This window comes from Temnothorax americanus, unplaced genomic scaffold, assembly GCF_048541705.1.
Source record: "Temnothorax americanus isolate GAGA-0224 unplaced genomic scaffold, ASM4854170v1 Scaffold3, whole genome shotgun sequence".
Lineage (NCBI taxonomy): Eukaryota > Metazoa > Arthropoda > Insecta > Hymenoptera > Formicidae > Temnothorax > Temnothorax americanus.
The window spans coordinates 6,408,945-6,427,118 of NW_027509442.1; the positions used below are offsets into that span (position 1 = coordinate 6,408,945).

General features: G+C 37.0%; 1 protein-coding gene and 2 non-coding genes across 3 annotated transcripts; 1 reads left to right on the forward strand and 2 right to left on the reverse strand.

Moving 5' to 3' along the window:
- Positions 1 to 14,170: 14,170 nt before the first annotated feature.
- Trnay-gua (transfer RNA tyrosine (anticodon GUA)) lies at positions 14,171 to 14,264 on the reverse strand. The gene is made up of 2 exons: positions 14,228 to 14,264; positions 14,171 to 14,206 (listed from the first exon to the last, which is right to left on the reverse strand). It is a non-coding gene; the product is annotated as a tRNA-Tyr (tRNA).
- A 1,111-nt stretch (positions 14,265 to 15,375) lies between these two features.
- Positions 15,376 to 15,448, reverse strand: Trnar-ucg (transfer RNA arginine (anticodon UCG)). Its single transcript has one exon. It is a non-coding gene; the product is annotated as a tRNA-Arg (tRNA).
- Positions 15,449 to 16,099: 651 nt separating this feature from the next.
- Positions 16,100 to 17,731, forward strand: LOC143900570 (COMM domain-containing protein 5). The gene is made up of 4 exons (XM_077412068.1): positions 16,100 to 16,276; positions 16,455 to 16,647; positions 16,867 to 17,013; positions 17,102 to 17,731. Exons 1-4 carry the CDS (start codon positions 16,177 to 16,179, stop codon positions 17,283 to 17,285), a joined length of 624 nt encoding a protein of 207 aa, XP_077268194.1. The 5' UTR covers positions 16,100 to 16,176; the 3' UTR covers positions 17,286 to 17,731.
- The last annotated feature ends 443 nt before the right edge of the window (positions 17,732 to 18,174 follow it).

Below are 18,174 nucleotides of genomic sequence, written 5' to 3' on the forward strand. Positions count from 1 at the left end.
ACAATAGACCAATCTAACAGCATAATTTAATGTATTGTAAATCAATATTAAAAAAAAGAGAGATATATATAAAAAGGGGAGAGAAAGAGCGAAACCTACCTCCAACCGCAACCAGGTCAAACTACCCTGCGGTCGATGAACGTGATTTTAGGAACGTGCCTAGATGAAGACCAAGGGAATAAGCCTTCCGCAGTCTGAAGTTCTTTCTCTTGATTTTCCTACGTTTTCCCATCCGATCATGTCCGCAAGAAGATCATCGCTTAGCTGCAATACGTCCTTTTACCTGCGGAGCAAGAAAAATTGTCCGATAATTGCATAAATTTTCCGATTGGTTTACGTATTGTGTAAAAAGTTTAAACATTAAATGGCATTTAAGACTGATTAACCATTCAATGTGCGGTAAATGTTCGATCATATATATATTATATATGTATATATGTCTGTTAAAACAGAGATTTATTATGTCAGAAAAATCCATTATTTATATTATAGAGATTCTTAATTGACTGTACGTTGCCGTTTCTAGATATGGAAGATCGATAACATAATAAAGCAATTCCATATTAGTATAATATAATTCCTGTTCAAAAAATCATAAAACAGCATTCTGCTTGTTATGTTATTAGTACCAAAAGTTAATATTCTAATTTTCTAATATAAATTTTTTATAATATGCAAATTCTCTGTGTGCGCTTCATATATATTTTTTATATAAAATTAATTCTCGATATATATTATTCGAATAATTGGACTTATTTGAAATTATTCTCACCAATTTTTATAAATATTATTTTAATTAATACCTTCTACTGATAAACTATACCCAACTACCTTGTGACAGACCAGATAAAATTCGTAAATAATTTTACTAATTTTAGAAGTATATCTTTCTTTGTAAGAATTCAATATATTCAAACGTTTTTTATGTAACATATAAGATTAATTGCCTTATATATTTAATATAATGTAATAAGATATATTGTCTTGCCAGTACAATCTTGTTGCACTTTATGGCGCTGCTGCTTTGATCAAATGTAACATTATTACATATAGATCCTTAATTCCTTGCTCACCTCTTGCGGTTCTAAAGACGGAAGATCAATAACATTATTAAGTGGTTCCACGTGTTCGTGACACAAATGACAATCCTTACTCATTGACGCAAGAAAAATTTTATAGGCTTTACTAATCTTTGCTTATGTATGTACCTATATTATAATATTATTTATAGTGCATTTTTTCTGTTTTGAATTTTATTTACAAAATATCGATTTTTATAAGTATATATTTAAAATGTTTAATTTTCTCGGAAATAATTTAAAGTCATAAAAGTTTCGTATCTTTATCTTATACAGTATTTTTATGATAAAATAATATAACATTGAATATCACTAATATAATAAGAGAAGCAGTAAAATTTTCTTTCGACCAACCACGCGTTTCTTTATACCGCGTTTGACATGTACTCTCTCGTCACCATCTAATAAATAATAAATCTGAAATGCAAGAGGGAAACGCGAACGGACACGGAGGGTCGTCACCCCACGACGCGAGGGTTATACTGCGGTAAAGATTACAGACAGGATGTCGCCAATGCGATCGCAATTGAGAGGGTGTACGCCCGTACAAAAGGGGTCCTGTGAAGTTCGATTACGTTACTTGTCCCTCTAGAAGCGGAAGATTTTCAGCAAATAAAATATTATACGCTGAAATATAAATTGCAATTACGACAATAAATTCACTAAGATAAGCATCATAATTAAGAATATGATGAATTACGACGAGCTTAATTAAATTGAGCGTGTACGTGCGTTTCACTAAATATAAATTATACGTTAACACTTAATCATGCAATTATCCTCTGTCATATAGTGAATTATAACGCACTAGTCTTAATTACGTTCGCTTTCACAATTTTGCTTTATATTTATACATATGTAACGCGTACGATATAGTTATAATTATAATTACAAATAGAGTTAAGTGCATTATCATCATTCGAAGTTATTCCTTTCAAAGTTATTCTGCATTTCACGGGTGTCTTTTATATCGAATAAAATTTAACACAACATTTCACGAAATGTTATATCTTAGCCGAGTAACGACCTCTCACTCGAAACGATATCCGGCAATATGTGCGTGAAATATAGACATCCCGTAGAAGAGCACGCTAATACTTTCTCATCCAAAAAAACTTTTTTCCGAACTCTTCTTCTCTTTCCGGGCGATGCCGGACACGGAACACTGTGTAGAGAAAAAGATGATTAAACAAATGTCCCATTTGTAACTATCGCTCCACTCAAAGAAAAAAAGTAGTATTGACAACCGGAAAATGGAAGAGAATTAAATAATGCTGCAATTATATATTATAAAGTTGCAGTAAGAAAAATGAACACGTTGTATGGAATTAAGGTATTCCTTTCGTGACACCAAAGTCTTAAGAATTAACTGATTTTTTTGGTGCGAGAAAGTTAAAATGCATATCTTTACGCCAAAAAAAATTAAACCACATTACCGAACATATAAAGAAGACGTATGATTTTGAAAATTCGATATTTTATATGTGACGTTATCGAAAAAGTCTATTTTCTACATTTCAATGTAATAAATTGTTTATCTTAAGATTTAAGATATTAAATATTAACTGCGCTACACACACACACACACACACACACACACACACACACACACACATATTCGCTAAACTCTATACTTTCGATAGTGCCGATAAAAATACAAATTCACCGATTATTTAAACAAAATATTTATGTTAAAAGTTGACTTGAAATGTGGTTTATAGATGAATATTTTTGATGGCGACTTTCAAGGAATTATTTGGCAACGCTGGCGCTGCAAGCTGTGCGCTCATGTCACACTTCATTCATATAACGTACGGTTTATTATCAACTTTTATTTTCACAAATGGTCCCTTATTTTTGCCCACATTACTTCTCACTTTATGTTTCTTATCACTCATTATTATTATAAAATCTCTCTTTGATAAAAAGAAAATGTCACAATATTCTTTGATTAACGAACGTGACACTTACATTGACACTTTTGTTATCAACTTCACATTTTACACGCGGCGCCCTGAAAAGCGCAGCGTTGCCATATTGTTCTGACAGTAAAATTTACCGAAAAATGAAAAAATTCTAAATACACATAATATTTTCACTTTTTTCTTATAATTAAACATAATAATCACGTATAACTTAATTTTATATAAGTTTAATGCAATATACAAGAGTTTACTGAGGCCCTGCTTAAGCGCCTACAAAATACGCTCCTCCGTGAAAGGAATACCTTAAGAAAATATAGTAATGTTAATTACTAGCAATTAATATAGGAAATATGGTAGAGCATAAGCAAATAGTAATATAAAATGGTCTTATTACTGGGAAAGTATATTAATGATCCAAAAAATACCTATATTATATATTGTACAATTATGACAACTGGAAAATGTCTAATTTATAAGTCGAAAAAATATTAATTGCCATTATATGAAGCTTGTTACACAAAGATACAAGTGTAATATTATCATTTATTCAACTATTTCATCGTTAATAGTTACATATACATGAAATAATTTTAACACCCAACGTCACATTTGTTGCCGCATTTGTTGACTGCAATCTGATAGTTCTCAGCTACCCACTTCCGTTCCCACTGACTTCATAAAATTAATTGAGAGGTACTTGAATTTCAGAGTCGTCATACTACAGTTGCCGGAAGTACTTTGTTCTCTCTATACGTTATATATATTCCTGAAGCAAACTGGCGTGAATTTCACTTCGTAAAGTAAAATACGAGGGAGAGAGAACGCGGCAGACATAGAAGCGACTGAAGTGTGGGTTCTACGATTTCGCGATCGATCGCGTTCCGCGGAATTTCTGCTGGCGACAGGATCACTCCGCTTATCTCACTTTGATCCCATGCTTCAATCCCTTTCCGCGAATGTCCGCTATCATCATCGAGACTCCTTCTAACCAACGGGCACTACGGTTATATGTATATACCTGATACCCGTGCCCTTCCACCGCCTCTTTCGACATCAAATGCTTCGGCATTTAATGCGTCCCGCCGCGTTTGAAGAGCGCTACTTGGCCGTCGATTCGTCTAGACAACGAACCCTCGTCCTTTTGACAGATCAAAAGAATATCGGCGGAGACGATGACGTTGGTTCCGCCGTTACGCCACGCGACCTCGAAAAGAACGGATCGTTCAATCGCACCCTTGAGCCCCTTTAATCTCCCTTACGTCGATATCCAACGAGCTGCCTGGTGTACTTAATAGTTTCGGCATCGGGTGTTAACTTATTTTAATAGAAGAAAAAACTATCTTTCAATTAACATATTTATATTACTAAATATTTTACGAACCAATTGTTTGAGGATTTTTTTATAAAACAGTTTCGAAAGCTAATTTTTATTTTTTATGCTAATATTGCTTCTCGTATATATATTTTCTTCTTCATATATTGCTTCTCTTTATATTTATATTTTAATCTAAATGTTAAATAGCTCGTAATATTATTAGAATATAGGTATTGCTTCTTTCATATGTTTCTTCATAAATTGCTTTTCACACACACACACACACACACACACACACACACACACACACACACACACACACACACACACACACGCACGCACGCACGCACGCACGCACGCACGCACGCACGCACGCACATACACGCACACACACACGCGCGCGCACGCGCACACGCACGCACGCACACACACACACACACACACACACACACACACACATTTTAAAATAAATGTTAAATAAATAGACAGCAAAAAATATTTCGTAAATAAATAAATTTTTTACTTTCTCTCTTTGTTGAACTTCACCGTCCATTTGTAATTTTCTTTAAAAACGTTCTTCAAGAACGATGAAAAATATTATATATTTCACGAAATAATGTCTTTTCGAGCTAAAATCAAATCTGACCTAGTTTTTGCTTAAGTTGTCAGGATGCCATAATTCGATTGTTAAATAACAACGACCTATCTTTTTGTCGCAACAAATTAAAAGTTAACTAATAAGTAAAAAACCGTGTTACTTCAATTTATATTTATAAGCGCGGCAGAGCAGAATAACCGCAGGATATCTTTTAAATTAAAAGAGATATGTCATATTCAATATAACTTAAATATATTTTTTTGTTAATTCAAATTGATGCGTACAGTAATTCGCGAAAGTTAATTCGCTTGAAAAATAGAAGGTGGAATAATTTTTGGATGAAATGACTCGCTCACTCAACCAATTTGTCTCTGATTAACATAAATGACACGAGTAATTACGTCTTGTAGTTATGAAAAAGTCAGAACAATAATGTGATAAGTAAAGTCTCGACGTTAAAATTTCGCGAACCTACAGACGTTTTTCCAATTAGTAATTAAGGTTAAATGCAACTTTTACGAAACTCATTTAAACGATAAAAATACATTATATCAAGAGCATTACAATAATATATGTAGTAGCAGTTTTTAAAACAAAATAATGTTGTATTCTTCAATTTCTTAAAAAAATATATAGTAACACATGTTTATTTTACAATATATAATCATTTTACGATACACAAAAAGCATTAACGTTGTTGGTATATTAATTATTAATGGTAATGCCATTATAAAGCATAAAATTGCAAAATCAATCATCTCCGCGGCGGATGTACGTCGCCGAGCAAATCTGGCATCTAGATATTGCAAATGATCCCGAAATGTCAAAAGATATGCTAATAGACTATTAAATACCTACAGCGTAGCACGATATACGTAACAGTGTACCGCGTGATTATTCATATCCCAGATATTATCTATACGTATACTCTTATCCACGAAATGACGAATGGTTGTTGTACGCTTCGCTGGCAAGCATCAAGCGACCTGATTCCAGTCAGCAACTTGTGGGGAAACTCAACCAAATCCGTTTTCCCGTTTGTCCGCCCAAGTTGGAGAACAACATGGCGAGTTTCGATTCGCCTCGTATCCTACCCGAAGATTCGTTCGTCCACGTATATATATCACCCATTATCTACCATCACTCCATTTGATCTGCTCTATGGAGGATCCTGTCAAAGACTCCTGAACGCTTATCGACAACAAGTCATCGTATACAGGACCCTTAATCGAAGCATTGAATTATCCCAAGACGATTCGGCTAATCTTGAAAATAGTCAAACTTTGTACAAAATAATTAATTAAGAAATCGCGGAGGATTAATTTATATTTTGGTATTAAATGTCGAAGTAATAGACACAATATTTAACAATAACGTCGCGAAGAAGATTGAAACAATACGAAAGAAATAATTCCATTTCAAGCGAAATATGGAAAAGTTTGAAGGTAATGCGATGAAAGAAATACTTAGGAAAAGTGATCAATCAATACATTTCATATCCTTATTTGTTCGTATATATACCATTAAATTAATACGGCTTAATTTACTCAGGGATGACAAAGGCGAATTCATCATTTCAGTAATGTCAAACCCCTTTTCATCGAATACGATGACTCACCGTTAATAACATCCCCCACAAAGTGACATGAACTTGTAAATATTTAAACAGTCTCAAATTATGAATATTTTATTAGTGACCATTTAATTTCAGTGTCCACTGATCACGTCTTGTGTGTGTACGATAATTCATTATGTACTACGTATTCGTACGACGACAGCGTACTTTACGAAGAAATGATAAACAGAGAGAAAAGTAAGGAGAGAGAACGAGAGAAGGATAGAGCAACCGCAGCAGTCGCGGCGGGGTCTATCGACCGGCGAGGATCAGAGAACGGAAAAGGGTCAGAGGGGCGTGTAGGAGAAAGTACGGCGAGAAGTTTCGTATTATACCCAAATACCACGGTGATAGTGGATGTACCGATGCGCGATCGATTTTTTACGACCTCGCGATCGCGGTTCGTTAGGCCTGATTCACGATGGATGCCTCTCGCAATGAATAACGAGAAACAAGAAGGAAGGAGAACGAAGGATGCGCGAAAAACAAAAATAGAGAGAGGTAAGAGCGGCGTGGTTTTCACGGAAATTCCCAATAATTTGGAACATTTTATAATAAATGCTTCGTATGTTCACGTTAATAGCAAACTGAAAAAAAAAATTCAGATACGTAGAAAGTACAATAAAAAAAATGTACACGCGAAAAATTTAAACATGAAAACTGCGTGTATAAAATTATTCAAATGTATAAAATTTCCAAATTATCCCCCAAGATGCAATGACGGTTGAAATAAAAATAAAATTTTAATAAAATATAGAAACTACTTGCCCCATAAAATTGGTCAATTAACCAACGCGATATTCAATTTAATTTCGTAACGCTTGTGTGGAGGAGTTTCGACAAAAGTCATTTGTTGATGCCGAATGTTGCGCTATTGAACATTTCACAAAAACATGTTATTTTTTTTTCTATTATTTACCTATCATTATAAAATTGTTTTACTCGTTTCCTTTATTGCTTTAATATCAAGACATGTGTGTCTCGCTACATATTTCTATGATAAAACAAGATGTTAGATAAAAATTTAATAAAACATTGGATGGAAAATTGTTTCTATTACCCCTCTCTAAGAAATTACTTTGCTGCGGGCATCCAAACATATCGTGCAATTACTGAACATTTGCACGTACAATCTAACGCCATAAAAAAAAACTTTAAATTCTTAACGAATGATCAATTTATTCGTGCGACGTATAATCTTTGCAGAGATTAAAATAATCTCTCACTGTTTCAAGTGAACTTAGATAGCCGAAGGAAGATTCGATTCAAAGGATTAAAAGCAAACTATGGGCGTAATCGCGTCGAGCGGACTTGAAATCGGACCGTGAGAGGTTGAGTTGACGGCGGCGGCGACTATTTTTGTTCGCGAACGAAAGCGACATTCCTATTATACCTTTCCGCGAGTCTCAATGATTACTCAGTCAGTCATACCGCAGAATGCTCGAATGGTGCAAACAACCGAGACATGTGCGCGCGAAAGATGAGTCGACGAGATATTCCCGTGTCAGTTCAGTTCGCTTCTTCCAACTCCACGGCCGTTTGGTAGTCGCTTTCGCAAAAAGTGGTATTGATCTCCTAAGATCAAATTTCTTCTTTTTTTTTTTATATATTGGAACTACGTCGTACATATCGTTCACAGTCTCGGTGAATTGTGAGTAATCGATATGAGAAAAATGAGAAATACGATCCAAATCTGCATAAATGATATGGACTTAATTAATCTCGTTCGGGGAAATAAACTGGTGGAATTGACTCGACACTTCCAAAATCGGCCTATATGAGTAAATTTCAATAGCGATACAACGCGAGCTGAGTAATAAAGACAAACAGAGGACATTATATCGAGAAATGTAAAATAAAGATTACTGGAATACAGTCGGTATTAGTGGAATATAGTTAGTTTTTCACAGTTTTTTAGTCTATTCACAATTTTCCGAAACTACTGATCATCCTATTGCGCAATCAGAGAATTTTATATGGTTTGCATCACATCCATCTATGTTTATCAGAGTTCCGTATGTGGGAGTCAATCTTTATTTGTTTTTCTCAGTGAGATGATTTCATATCGTCGAGCAAGTGTAGTCAAAAACATATGAAATAAATTGCATTTCTCGAAAAATCCTCTTCCGGTTAATTTCGAGTGTGTGGACACTGTGCAAACACCGTTATCACTGATAAATCACTCTCGGATAAGGCTTCTAGCATCACCCGAATGACGAATCCTTCTTTCTCAAGTAGGTAGTACATCAAGAGAGACAGTCGATTTAACGATACGTATGAGTAAGCATGGCATGGCAATAGATACGTGACAGATAAGAGCTAAAAAAAAGCTCAAGTGACGCGGTCACCACTTTTAGATCGAATACTTTTATATTTTTAGAGGTATATCATTTTTATTTCGAAAAACAGAACTAATTTAAACTCTCATTCGTGATAATTAGTTATGGATTTAAAGCATAACTCAAAGGCAGTTTTTATATAGAGAGATTGCGAAATCATATATAGAATAGGTAAAGCTACATATCTTTGTTTTTTTTTCTCATCACTGGAGATAAATATATTCAAATTACCCCTTTTTCTATTCCTTTTCTCATCTAATTGGTTACCACTTTGATCGATACTCTTCTTTAAATAAGCTTTTTTTGACGTACGGTTTTAAAAAAGTTTCACTGCCACTCCGATCGCTTATATAATTTTCTCAAATCATCGCTGATCAATTTATTTCATTGTTTATTCATTATTTTCAGAAAATAACGTTTGTAAGCTTTTATATCCTTTTCAATTTGTTTCCTCCTTAATACCCAATAAAAAAGTCTTCGGGAAGGATCCTTTGCTTCCGACATCTCCTTCCCACCTTCGCACAGATAACGGTATAAATGTGTATAATATGTATACGCGAATCCATCGTGTGTGTTTTCGCGAAAATGACACGGAAAAGCTCGATGTCGCTTGTGACGATCCCGTTGGGAAATATACCACGTTAGGATAGGTTTATGACGGAAATCATTCCGGAAACAAGTTAATTCTATACCTATAGCCGCAATGGTGTTGCAGTTTCATCGGTAACAAATGTCAAATCGAACGTGACAAATGAAGCAACCATCAAGACTTGGGGATCGATCGACTCGTGTTTATTTCGACACGCGTCGGATTTCAGCCGTTATTCTTCAGCTTCTCCGCTACGAAACCGAACTTATCCGCGACGACCGTGTCCGACTTTTATAGTTTACCGCGAGCATCGGTTCGCGAGGCGCGGTCGTGGAGTAAGTCGAGGTGATCGTATAGCGCAATAGTGGACGGCGCATATGGCGCGTGTGCATCTTGCATTCCGCCCTCCCCGAGGAATATATACAATTTCAGTTTTGGGACGCTTGACGCCGACTCCGTCGGAGAGTCGGAGACGTTCGTGCGTCAGCGGGACGGTGCGACATTTCGTCGCGCACTCTCTACACGCACCCGCTGTAATCACTCGACTCCCTTACGAGGGATGAGGGACGGCGAAGAACGAATAAAGAGTCCTACGTCACCCGACTTATTCGCGACTTATTCGCTCTCCCTGCGGGTGTGTGTATATGGGAAGATTCGACAGCCGGAAGTCGCCGCCGGAGTCGCCTCGATTCCGAAACGGGAATCATCTCGAGGCGGAGAGCGAGGGATCCGTCGTCTCCTCAACCCGTCCCCGATTCACCTCGTCCACGAGTCACTCTCAACCCGTTCGACCGCGTTCTCGAAGTCACCCCCGAACTCGCGCACCCGCATACAGACACAAACGTGTATATATATGTATGCACACATACGTACGCACGGTCGTGCACACACGCACATCGTTCTACCCACGCATTCGATGCGCCCCTGCCCCCGTTGCCGCTCGCTTCTCGCTCGCCCCCTCGCGCAAAATCGATCCGCTAACACCGGGCTGGACAGCGGCGGCAGTCCACGGTCCACGTCGAACGGCTCGGAACTCGGAACCCGCACCCTCTCCTCGACGAGCGTGAACGGGGAGCAGGCCAGCCGCAGAGACACCCTCGGCACGTACAATCGATCCCCCCCCAATCACGCGGCCATTACGCGACGGAGAACCGCCGGTGGCGGCTGGTCACCGGCGCGGCGCGGACGGAGCGGCGACCCGTGATCTCGCCGTGTCCGCGATGCAGCCACGAGGTGTGGCGTAGCGCGCAGCGGCGCGCACCCGGAGTAATCCTCTCCTTCTTACCTGTGACCATCCAGCGCGCGCGCGCGCGACTGCCCGGCCGTCGTCCGTCGCTCATCGTCCTCGCGATATCGCGCTCCATTGTGCGGTTCACCGCACCGCGGTTCGAGCGGCGATCACCCGCTTCTCCCGAGTCCTGGGTCCCCCCCCCCGCTCTTCCGGCTTTCCTCGACAAGAATATCGTCACTCGACTCGACTCGACGACTCGATTCGTCAGAGTCGCGCGACACCGCGACGATCGGTCTCACGGTTTCCCCGACGCTCGAGATTCGCGCGGCTCGGTCGCCCAGCGGATGCCGTGCCCGGTGCCGCACCACCGTTCCGACCTTTCGTGCGAATTTTTCCGCGCCGACTCGGGATCCGATCTCGCGACTCGCGACTACTCTCCTCCGCTCCGCTCTTCGCCGCCCTTTCGAGAGAGAGTCGCGTCGCGAACTATAATCTCCGGAATGTGGGATCCGGACTGACGGGTGCGCGCGTTGCGACTTGCGACCGGCGGCATCAGACTGCGCGACTTGCGCGAGAGAGCGCCGGACGCGGGACGCCGCGGCGCGGCAACCCCGTCATCGGCCGCCACGGTTTCTCTCTCTCTCTCTCTTTCTCGCTCGCTCGCTCTTTCCCGCCCCTTCAGCCCCGCGCGCCGCGCACCACGTCCACGTCCTCGCACTCGCCCTCTACCACCACCACCGCCGTCCTTGGCTCGCACAAGCGCGCTGCTCGATGACGCGCCACGATTGCGCGCTTCCGCGCGCGCCGCCGCCGCCAGGGGGATAATCATGCTCACGATAGTATCGGGGTATAACCGGGATTTGATACTAAGAAAAGATAGCGATGTGTGTGTGAGAGTGTATAAATGCGTATATGTGCAATACTTAATAATGAGTCATAAATTCGTCGTTTTGACCTGTCTCGAAATCGGAATGACTCATAAAATCGAGCGTTTCCAAGTAGAGGATACACCTGTTCCTGGTGAGAGATTTGCGCGCAAAAGTTACGTGTGGAACATGGCGCGTTTGAAACTTTTATATATCTTTCTGAAATCTTTTTCTGGAAATTGCCGTCGTATATTTTGTATCTGTATTCCAATTTGTATATTCTTCTTTAAACGTATATACGACATATGCGGCGTGGCATTGTTCTATGTTGATGTTTCACAATTTTATTCGATATTATATAATTTATTTGTACTTACATTTAAGTAAAATTGTATGTATCTATTATATATATATATATATATAATATATAAATTTTTATATTTACAAATTAAAAAATTTGTAAATCTCTCTCTCTCTCTCTCTCTCACTCAATCATTCAATCACATCTGCTCACGCTTCCTCTTTTCAAACAAAATACTCTTCTACACATTATTGTGACAAAACAAATAAAACAGGAATAAACATAACCAGTATTTCACATAAACAGTAGTCAATGTTTATTACAATAATTCTAGTGTAATTTTACTGAAAAGTCAATATTGTCAATGTTAATTAAATGTGTTAATCACGCTTGATCACCGACGATGACTATCGGTATTTTGCAATGTAGAGAACGCAGTTGAAAAACATTATATACGTTCGATTCCTATTAATTATCCTAATTGATCTCGCGCGATAAAATCTTTGCACGTACGTCATTGATGGTTGCTTTCGCGGATAAGTTCCACTGCGCGACGTATCGTTGACGTAGCGTTTCCATCCCCCATGCCGCCACCCCCGAATCGGACGTCAGGAGGGTGGCAGCGCGCGTTTTCTCTCGGGTTGCTATTCGTGTCGCGAGCAACGCAGACGCCCTATCCTCTATATGCGGTATCGTTGCTGCGTTCTTGGATTAAACGGAATTCAAAAAGAAGGTATTTAATCGTTAATCCTAATATGATTAAAACCGATATCACCCGGAGTAATTTTTACATTCCCGCGTCGAAAAAAAAATGAAGCTCGCGTCACAGTAATTTTAATGCGCTTCTTTTCGTTTTTGAAACGCTTGTTGGTTTCTCTTAATTTTTTTCATATAAATCTATGTACGTATACTGTCCTCAAATATTAATACATTACGGAACAATAAAAATTATGTAATATATAATTAGTGACAGTGACTTTTAATTGGGATGTAAAAATCACCCCAGGTGACCATTTATGCAAAGAAAACCCAAGTTGATCCTATAATCAACTCTTTTACTTTTTTTACAATTTTTTCGTAAAACACTTGAATTTATAAACGAGTCAGCCAAAGTTTTTATGATACGCTATAGTGATAAATATAATACGACACTCCAGTCTAATCTAAACAAACATAAAACGACTATAATGTATATATGTATGTCCGCGTTCTGAAATAATTTTGCTATCTTTCTAACGTAGAAAAATTAATAGAACGTATAGCAAAGTTGACTCGTTTCTTTACGAGTTTCATATATAAAAAATTTTATTAATTTTTAGAAAAGTACGATAAATTGGTTAAGCAATAAATTATTGTGTTAACTGTAATAGAACCAAAATTAAAAGTTAGCGAATAAGTAACTTGCGTAACGAGATGCGTTTGCAAACGACTCGCGTCGACTTTCTAACTCTCACGGCACTTGAGACTATAAGGTTAAACTTGTGCGAGAATGAATTTAAAAGTCTCGTCAATTTACGCAAACAATATATTTAGGCGCGGTCTCACGTTGGAGCTAATTCACTTCTCTGATTAGACTAAAAGGAGCGGCGCGCCCTCGCAGGGTTTCGATCCCCGAAATAGATAAATGGAAAAGCATCGTCAAATGTGTATACGACGCGGAATCGATAGCACGCCAAATAATACGACGATAAAATCGCAGAGAGGCTTGATTTATTTATAGAAAACAAACTATTGTATCGAGATAAGTGGTGGATTTGTTTTCTTCATTTCTTTCCGCTTTCTTTAGTTCGATAAAAAAAAAAAGTGATTTTTCTATATTTTCTGTATAGACAAGTCTCAGTACCAGATGATAATTCACGTCTGTTCTTACTATCTATATTTTCTAGATCCTTTTCAGAAGTAGAAAGTACATAAATAAATAATATATTAAATTATAAGAACGTAATATATGAAATAACAAAATAAGAAATTAAATTTAATGTGATCTATATACATATAGGACACAGTAGAGAAAACCCGTGTAATAAATAAAATAAAATAAATTACTTAATAAAGATAAATTAAAATTAATTAAAAAATATTGTATAATTCATTTACAATACATTGCGATCCAACTCGATGGTTATAAAAATCCATACAACAGCATAAATGTACTCTCTTTTATGGAAATTATAATTTGTGACACACCATTTCGTAAAAAAATATTTCAATAATTTTTGAAAATAAAGAGAAATAAATTGTATTTTAAGAAAAATAATCTCAATAAAGTCTATTTTAATAATAACGATTAAAAAAAAAATATTTAAAAAATTTCCTTCGAGCCGGATTTGAACCAGCGACCTATGGATATCTGCGTATAATCATTCCAACTACAGTCCACCGCTCTACCAACTGAGCTATCGAAGGTTGCGTTGATTTTCGCCGAAAAATTGGTCATATCGTAGAGCCTGACCCAAAATGTTTTAGCGGCAAAATATTTTTGCCCAAGACAAAGAGCAACTTATCAAATAATTGTATTACAATACCGGATCTCATATTCATTGTTCTGTCACAAATATGTTAGTAAATACCTCAAAAACAATTATTTTTTAACAAATATTTTCAAATCGTTGCTGAAATATTTAAATTTGCATAAATTATTTTATAAAAATTTATATAAATGTTTAGTTACATTTTTATGAAAAGAAAATAATTGTAGAAAATATTAGTTGTTCCTCTGTCAAGAAATAATAAATTATATTGTTCCAGAAATTACGTTACCATTCTCAATAAGAGGATTGAAAGTTATTTGCCATTGGTGGCGATCAAATGCCGCCCACACATTTTACAGTCAATAAATCTCGTCAATGTATAATATCGATAATTTTATATAATAAATGAATCGTGACGACATTTTACTGTAAAGAATTCAGTTGGAATGATTTAAGGGCTATTAAGTAACTTATAATAATGTTTCGGGAACCCTCGACCTTTCTTGATAATGTCACATATAGCATTCGACAATGCCCTTCCTTTGAACCTTCGTCATCACTCATCTATTCATTATTTGCTTCCTATACCGGTTACCGTTATGTTATGCGAGAAAATGTCTCGAGGTCGTTCGCTTCATTCATTACGATACATGAAGCTTATATTAAGAAGTTCGAGTAAAACATAAAAATGTAATATAGCGCAACATACCGATAACCAAAATATATACAATACGATATAACAAACGAAAAAGTGCCGATGAAATATAATCTATTTCATTCTATCTATTTTTTCCAAAAGCTTGCATAAATTAAACTTACGGTACAAAGATTAAATTTACATTTATTTAATTTATAATTAATGTGTTAATAAAAATTATGCAGTTAATATAAATTTAAAAAAAAGCGGCGAAGGTATTCTCGTACTTTCGATCTCTAACGCGTCTTCATTATCGAAAGGAATACAAGAATGAATTGTATGGAGTTGACGTAGAACGTGCAAAAAATGTCTTTCGCGCGAAAAAAAAAAAAAAAAAATTACTCGCTTGCGACCGTGACAGGACTCGAACCTGCAATCTTCGGATCCGAAGTCCGACGCCTTATCCATTAGGCCACACGGTCAGTTGCTAGCTTTGACTTCAACCAAGTACATCAGGGATCTCCCTGTCGTATATTGAGCTTCAAATATTAAAGCTGGTAACAATTTCATATATAAATGTGGATGAGAAGATCGCGCGGCACGTTTTACAGACTATCAATTGAAATTTTATCTTTATTGATATTCGTTGCACATATATTTTAGTGTTTAATGCCTCCCGTCTAAACCGAACGATCGATTATATCACGTCGCACAAATGGTATATTTACCGTCGAAATCAACGTCATTCGAATTTTACCAGCGGAACATTTTGTAACGAGCGCATTTATATGGAAGATTTTATGATATCTGTATTGCACTACTGACGGAGACTTTTACTAAAAATCATTAGCGCACTGGATACATTTTCGTCGCACCTCTAGGGCGCGGATGATAGAAGAGTGTTGACGTTATCGACCATTTCGATCATTCCTCATATATCTTTTTACATAAAAAATGATTAAAAATGCAATTTTATGATATACGACAACACTTTGTATATCGACAATTGAGAAATTTATATCGCCAGTCGATAATATCGATTACTTTGAACCTTATCGGTGACACTGTTTCCTTTAGTTTTTGATTATTCGATAGATGGCAATATGTTCAATTTCTGCATTCTGCAAAATGGACATTAGAAGTTTTTGGTTAAGTTATCGATTAAAGTTTGTCAAAGTTATATAAGTACTCGAACGTCAATGTAATAAGGATGACAACTCCTCTTCAAGCGCAACTGTCGAGTGCTTTAGGGAGTAAAACGAAATATCTTGCGGAATTAAAGAAAACGATTGCGCGTCCATTAATACAACGTGAGTTTAATTTTCTTAAATAGGAATTGATATCTTATCTTACGTAAATGTAATCGAATTAAACGGAACAAGTTGAAATATTAAATTGAATACCGCGTGGAATTTCTGTGACACGACAAAAACAGCATATATGTGTAATTATGTAAATAATAATTTCCATAAAAAAAATTATATATAGTTGCAGTGAAAGCGATAGAACTGGAACATATAGAAGAAGGTATATTGGAACGGATAAGTAAGAAATATAGTATACCTGAGGAACACGTAGACGAATATTATGCTGCTATTCTTACAATTCTGAAGATACATCTACGTTCGCAATGTCGTAACGTCAAACCTGCCGAGTTCAAACGATGCTTGGAGGAGTTGAAGTAAGTTTGTGCGTACATACGTTAGATTTTATAGCATCCGTATCTTGTGTGACAACATTCATATTTTTATATAACTGAAATAAATGAGTTTGCGACAATAATTATTTTGAAATCGGAAATGTCCTTTTTCTTATGTAACAGTACTTAAAGGGTTGTGCGACATTTTTCTGAATGAAAAGTATACTATTCTTCTTACCTTTTTTTTTATGCATATTACAGACTGAATCCAGACTGTGCGGAAGATTTATCCTCTGTGATCTACGGTCCGAAGCAAGCAGACCTATCGTCGGGTTTGATTCAGAGAACAAAGTTCAATCCGCAACTTGTATCCTGCAAATGGCGTGTGGATATCACCGTCTCGTCCAAGTACGTTTGGATTTTGAGCAATCGTCATAGAAATGATATTTTAATGAGTGTATCCTCCCTAACACATATATTTTCGTGAACGTTACAGTACACTGAACAGAGCACTGGAACCAAATATCGTGATGGAATGGATCTTCGACACGGGCGAATGTGTGACGTTCGAATTGTCTTTGGCAAAGTTTCATCAATTGAGGCATACCGTAGCCACCATTCTCGTTGAGTTACAAGCGCTGGAGCGGCACAGTATTTTTAAAACTATTCTGTCCAGCTGACAGTAACAACCGCTCGTTTGAGAGCAGCTCTGCAACAACAGAGTTTGCTCTGCGATGATTTATTAATTCTAAGCTCTGTAATGCCCGTTCTAGACCGGAGGATGATCCTACTCGCGGCTCATTCTAGTGAGTAGCGTGGACAGGCAAAAATCATGAATAATCGACGAATTTTATCGGTCTACGCTACTCACTGGAATGAGCCGCGAGTAGGATCATCCTCCGGTCTAGAACGGCGGGCATAAGAATATAAGTATTTACGTTTCTATTTCTGCTTGATTGATACATCACAGTTTATTGTATCGCAGATATAGGTAAAAATTATTTACATTTTTATTATAATGCTATCAGAAAAAAACTGCGACTTTTTATAAATATGTTATTTAAGTGATTTCGAATACAAATGTATTTTCGAATGAATAATGTAAAGGATTGATATCTGGTTATTATATTAACGTTTTTTTTTTTAATCGAACATTTACAACCGAACTGCCATTGTAAGATAGGTGGTGTTAGGTATGTATACACCTATTATAGATGGGGCTTGACTCTGCTTGATAATTTGGCAAATTTTATTTTAACTCTTCATAAGATCGATGAATGTTAATTGCCCTATTTCCATTTCTATCAATGTAGGTTAACTTTATAATCACGGTTTCATTTATTTTTATCTTTTTTTAATTCTGAAAATTAATAAAATTAGTCTACATTGGTGGAAATAGACCACGCGCACTCGATTGTTCTTCGAGCGCGAGAAGAATAGTCGATTGTGCGTGGTTTATGTTCTTACAGCCTTACGATTACGGCTAAAACTTTGCTACGTGCAATGGCTTAAGTTAAATTAAAATTAAAATTAATCTGTATTGATAAAAATTGGCTGCGTTCAACGACC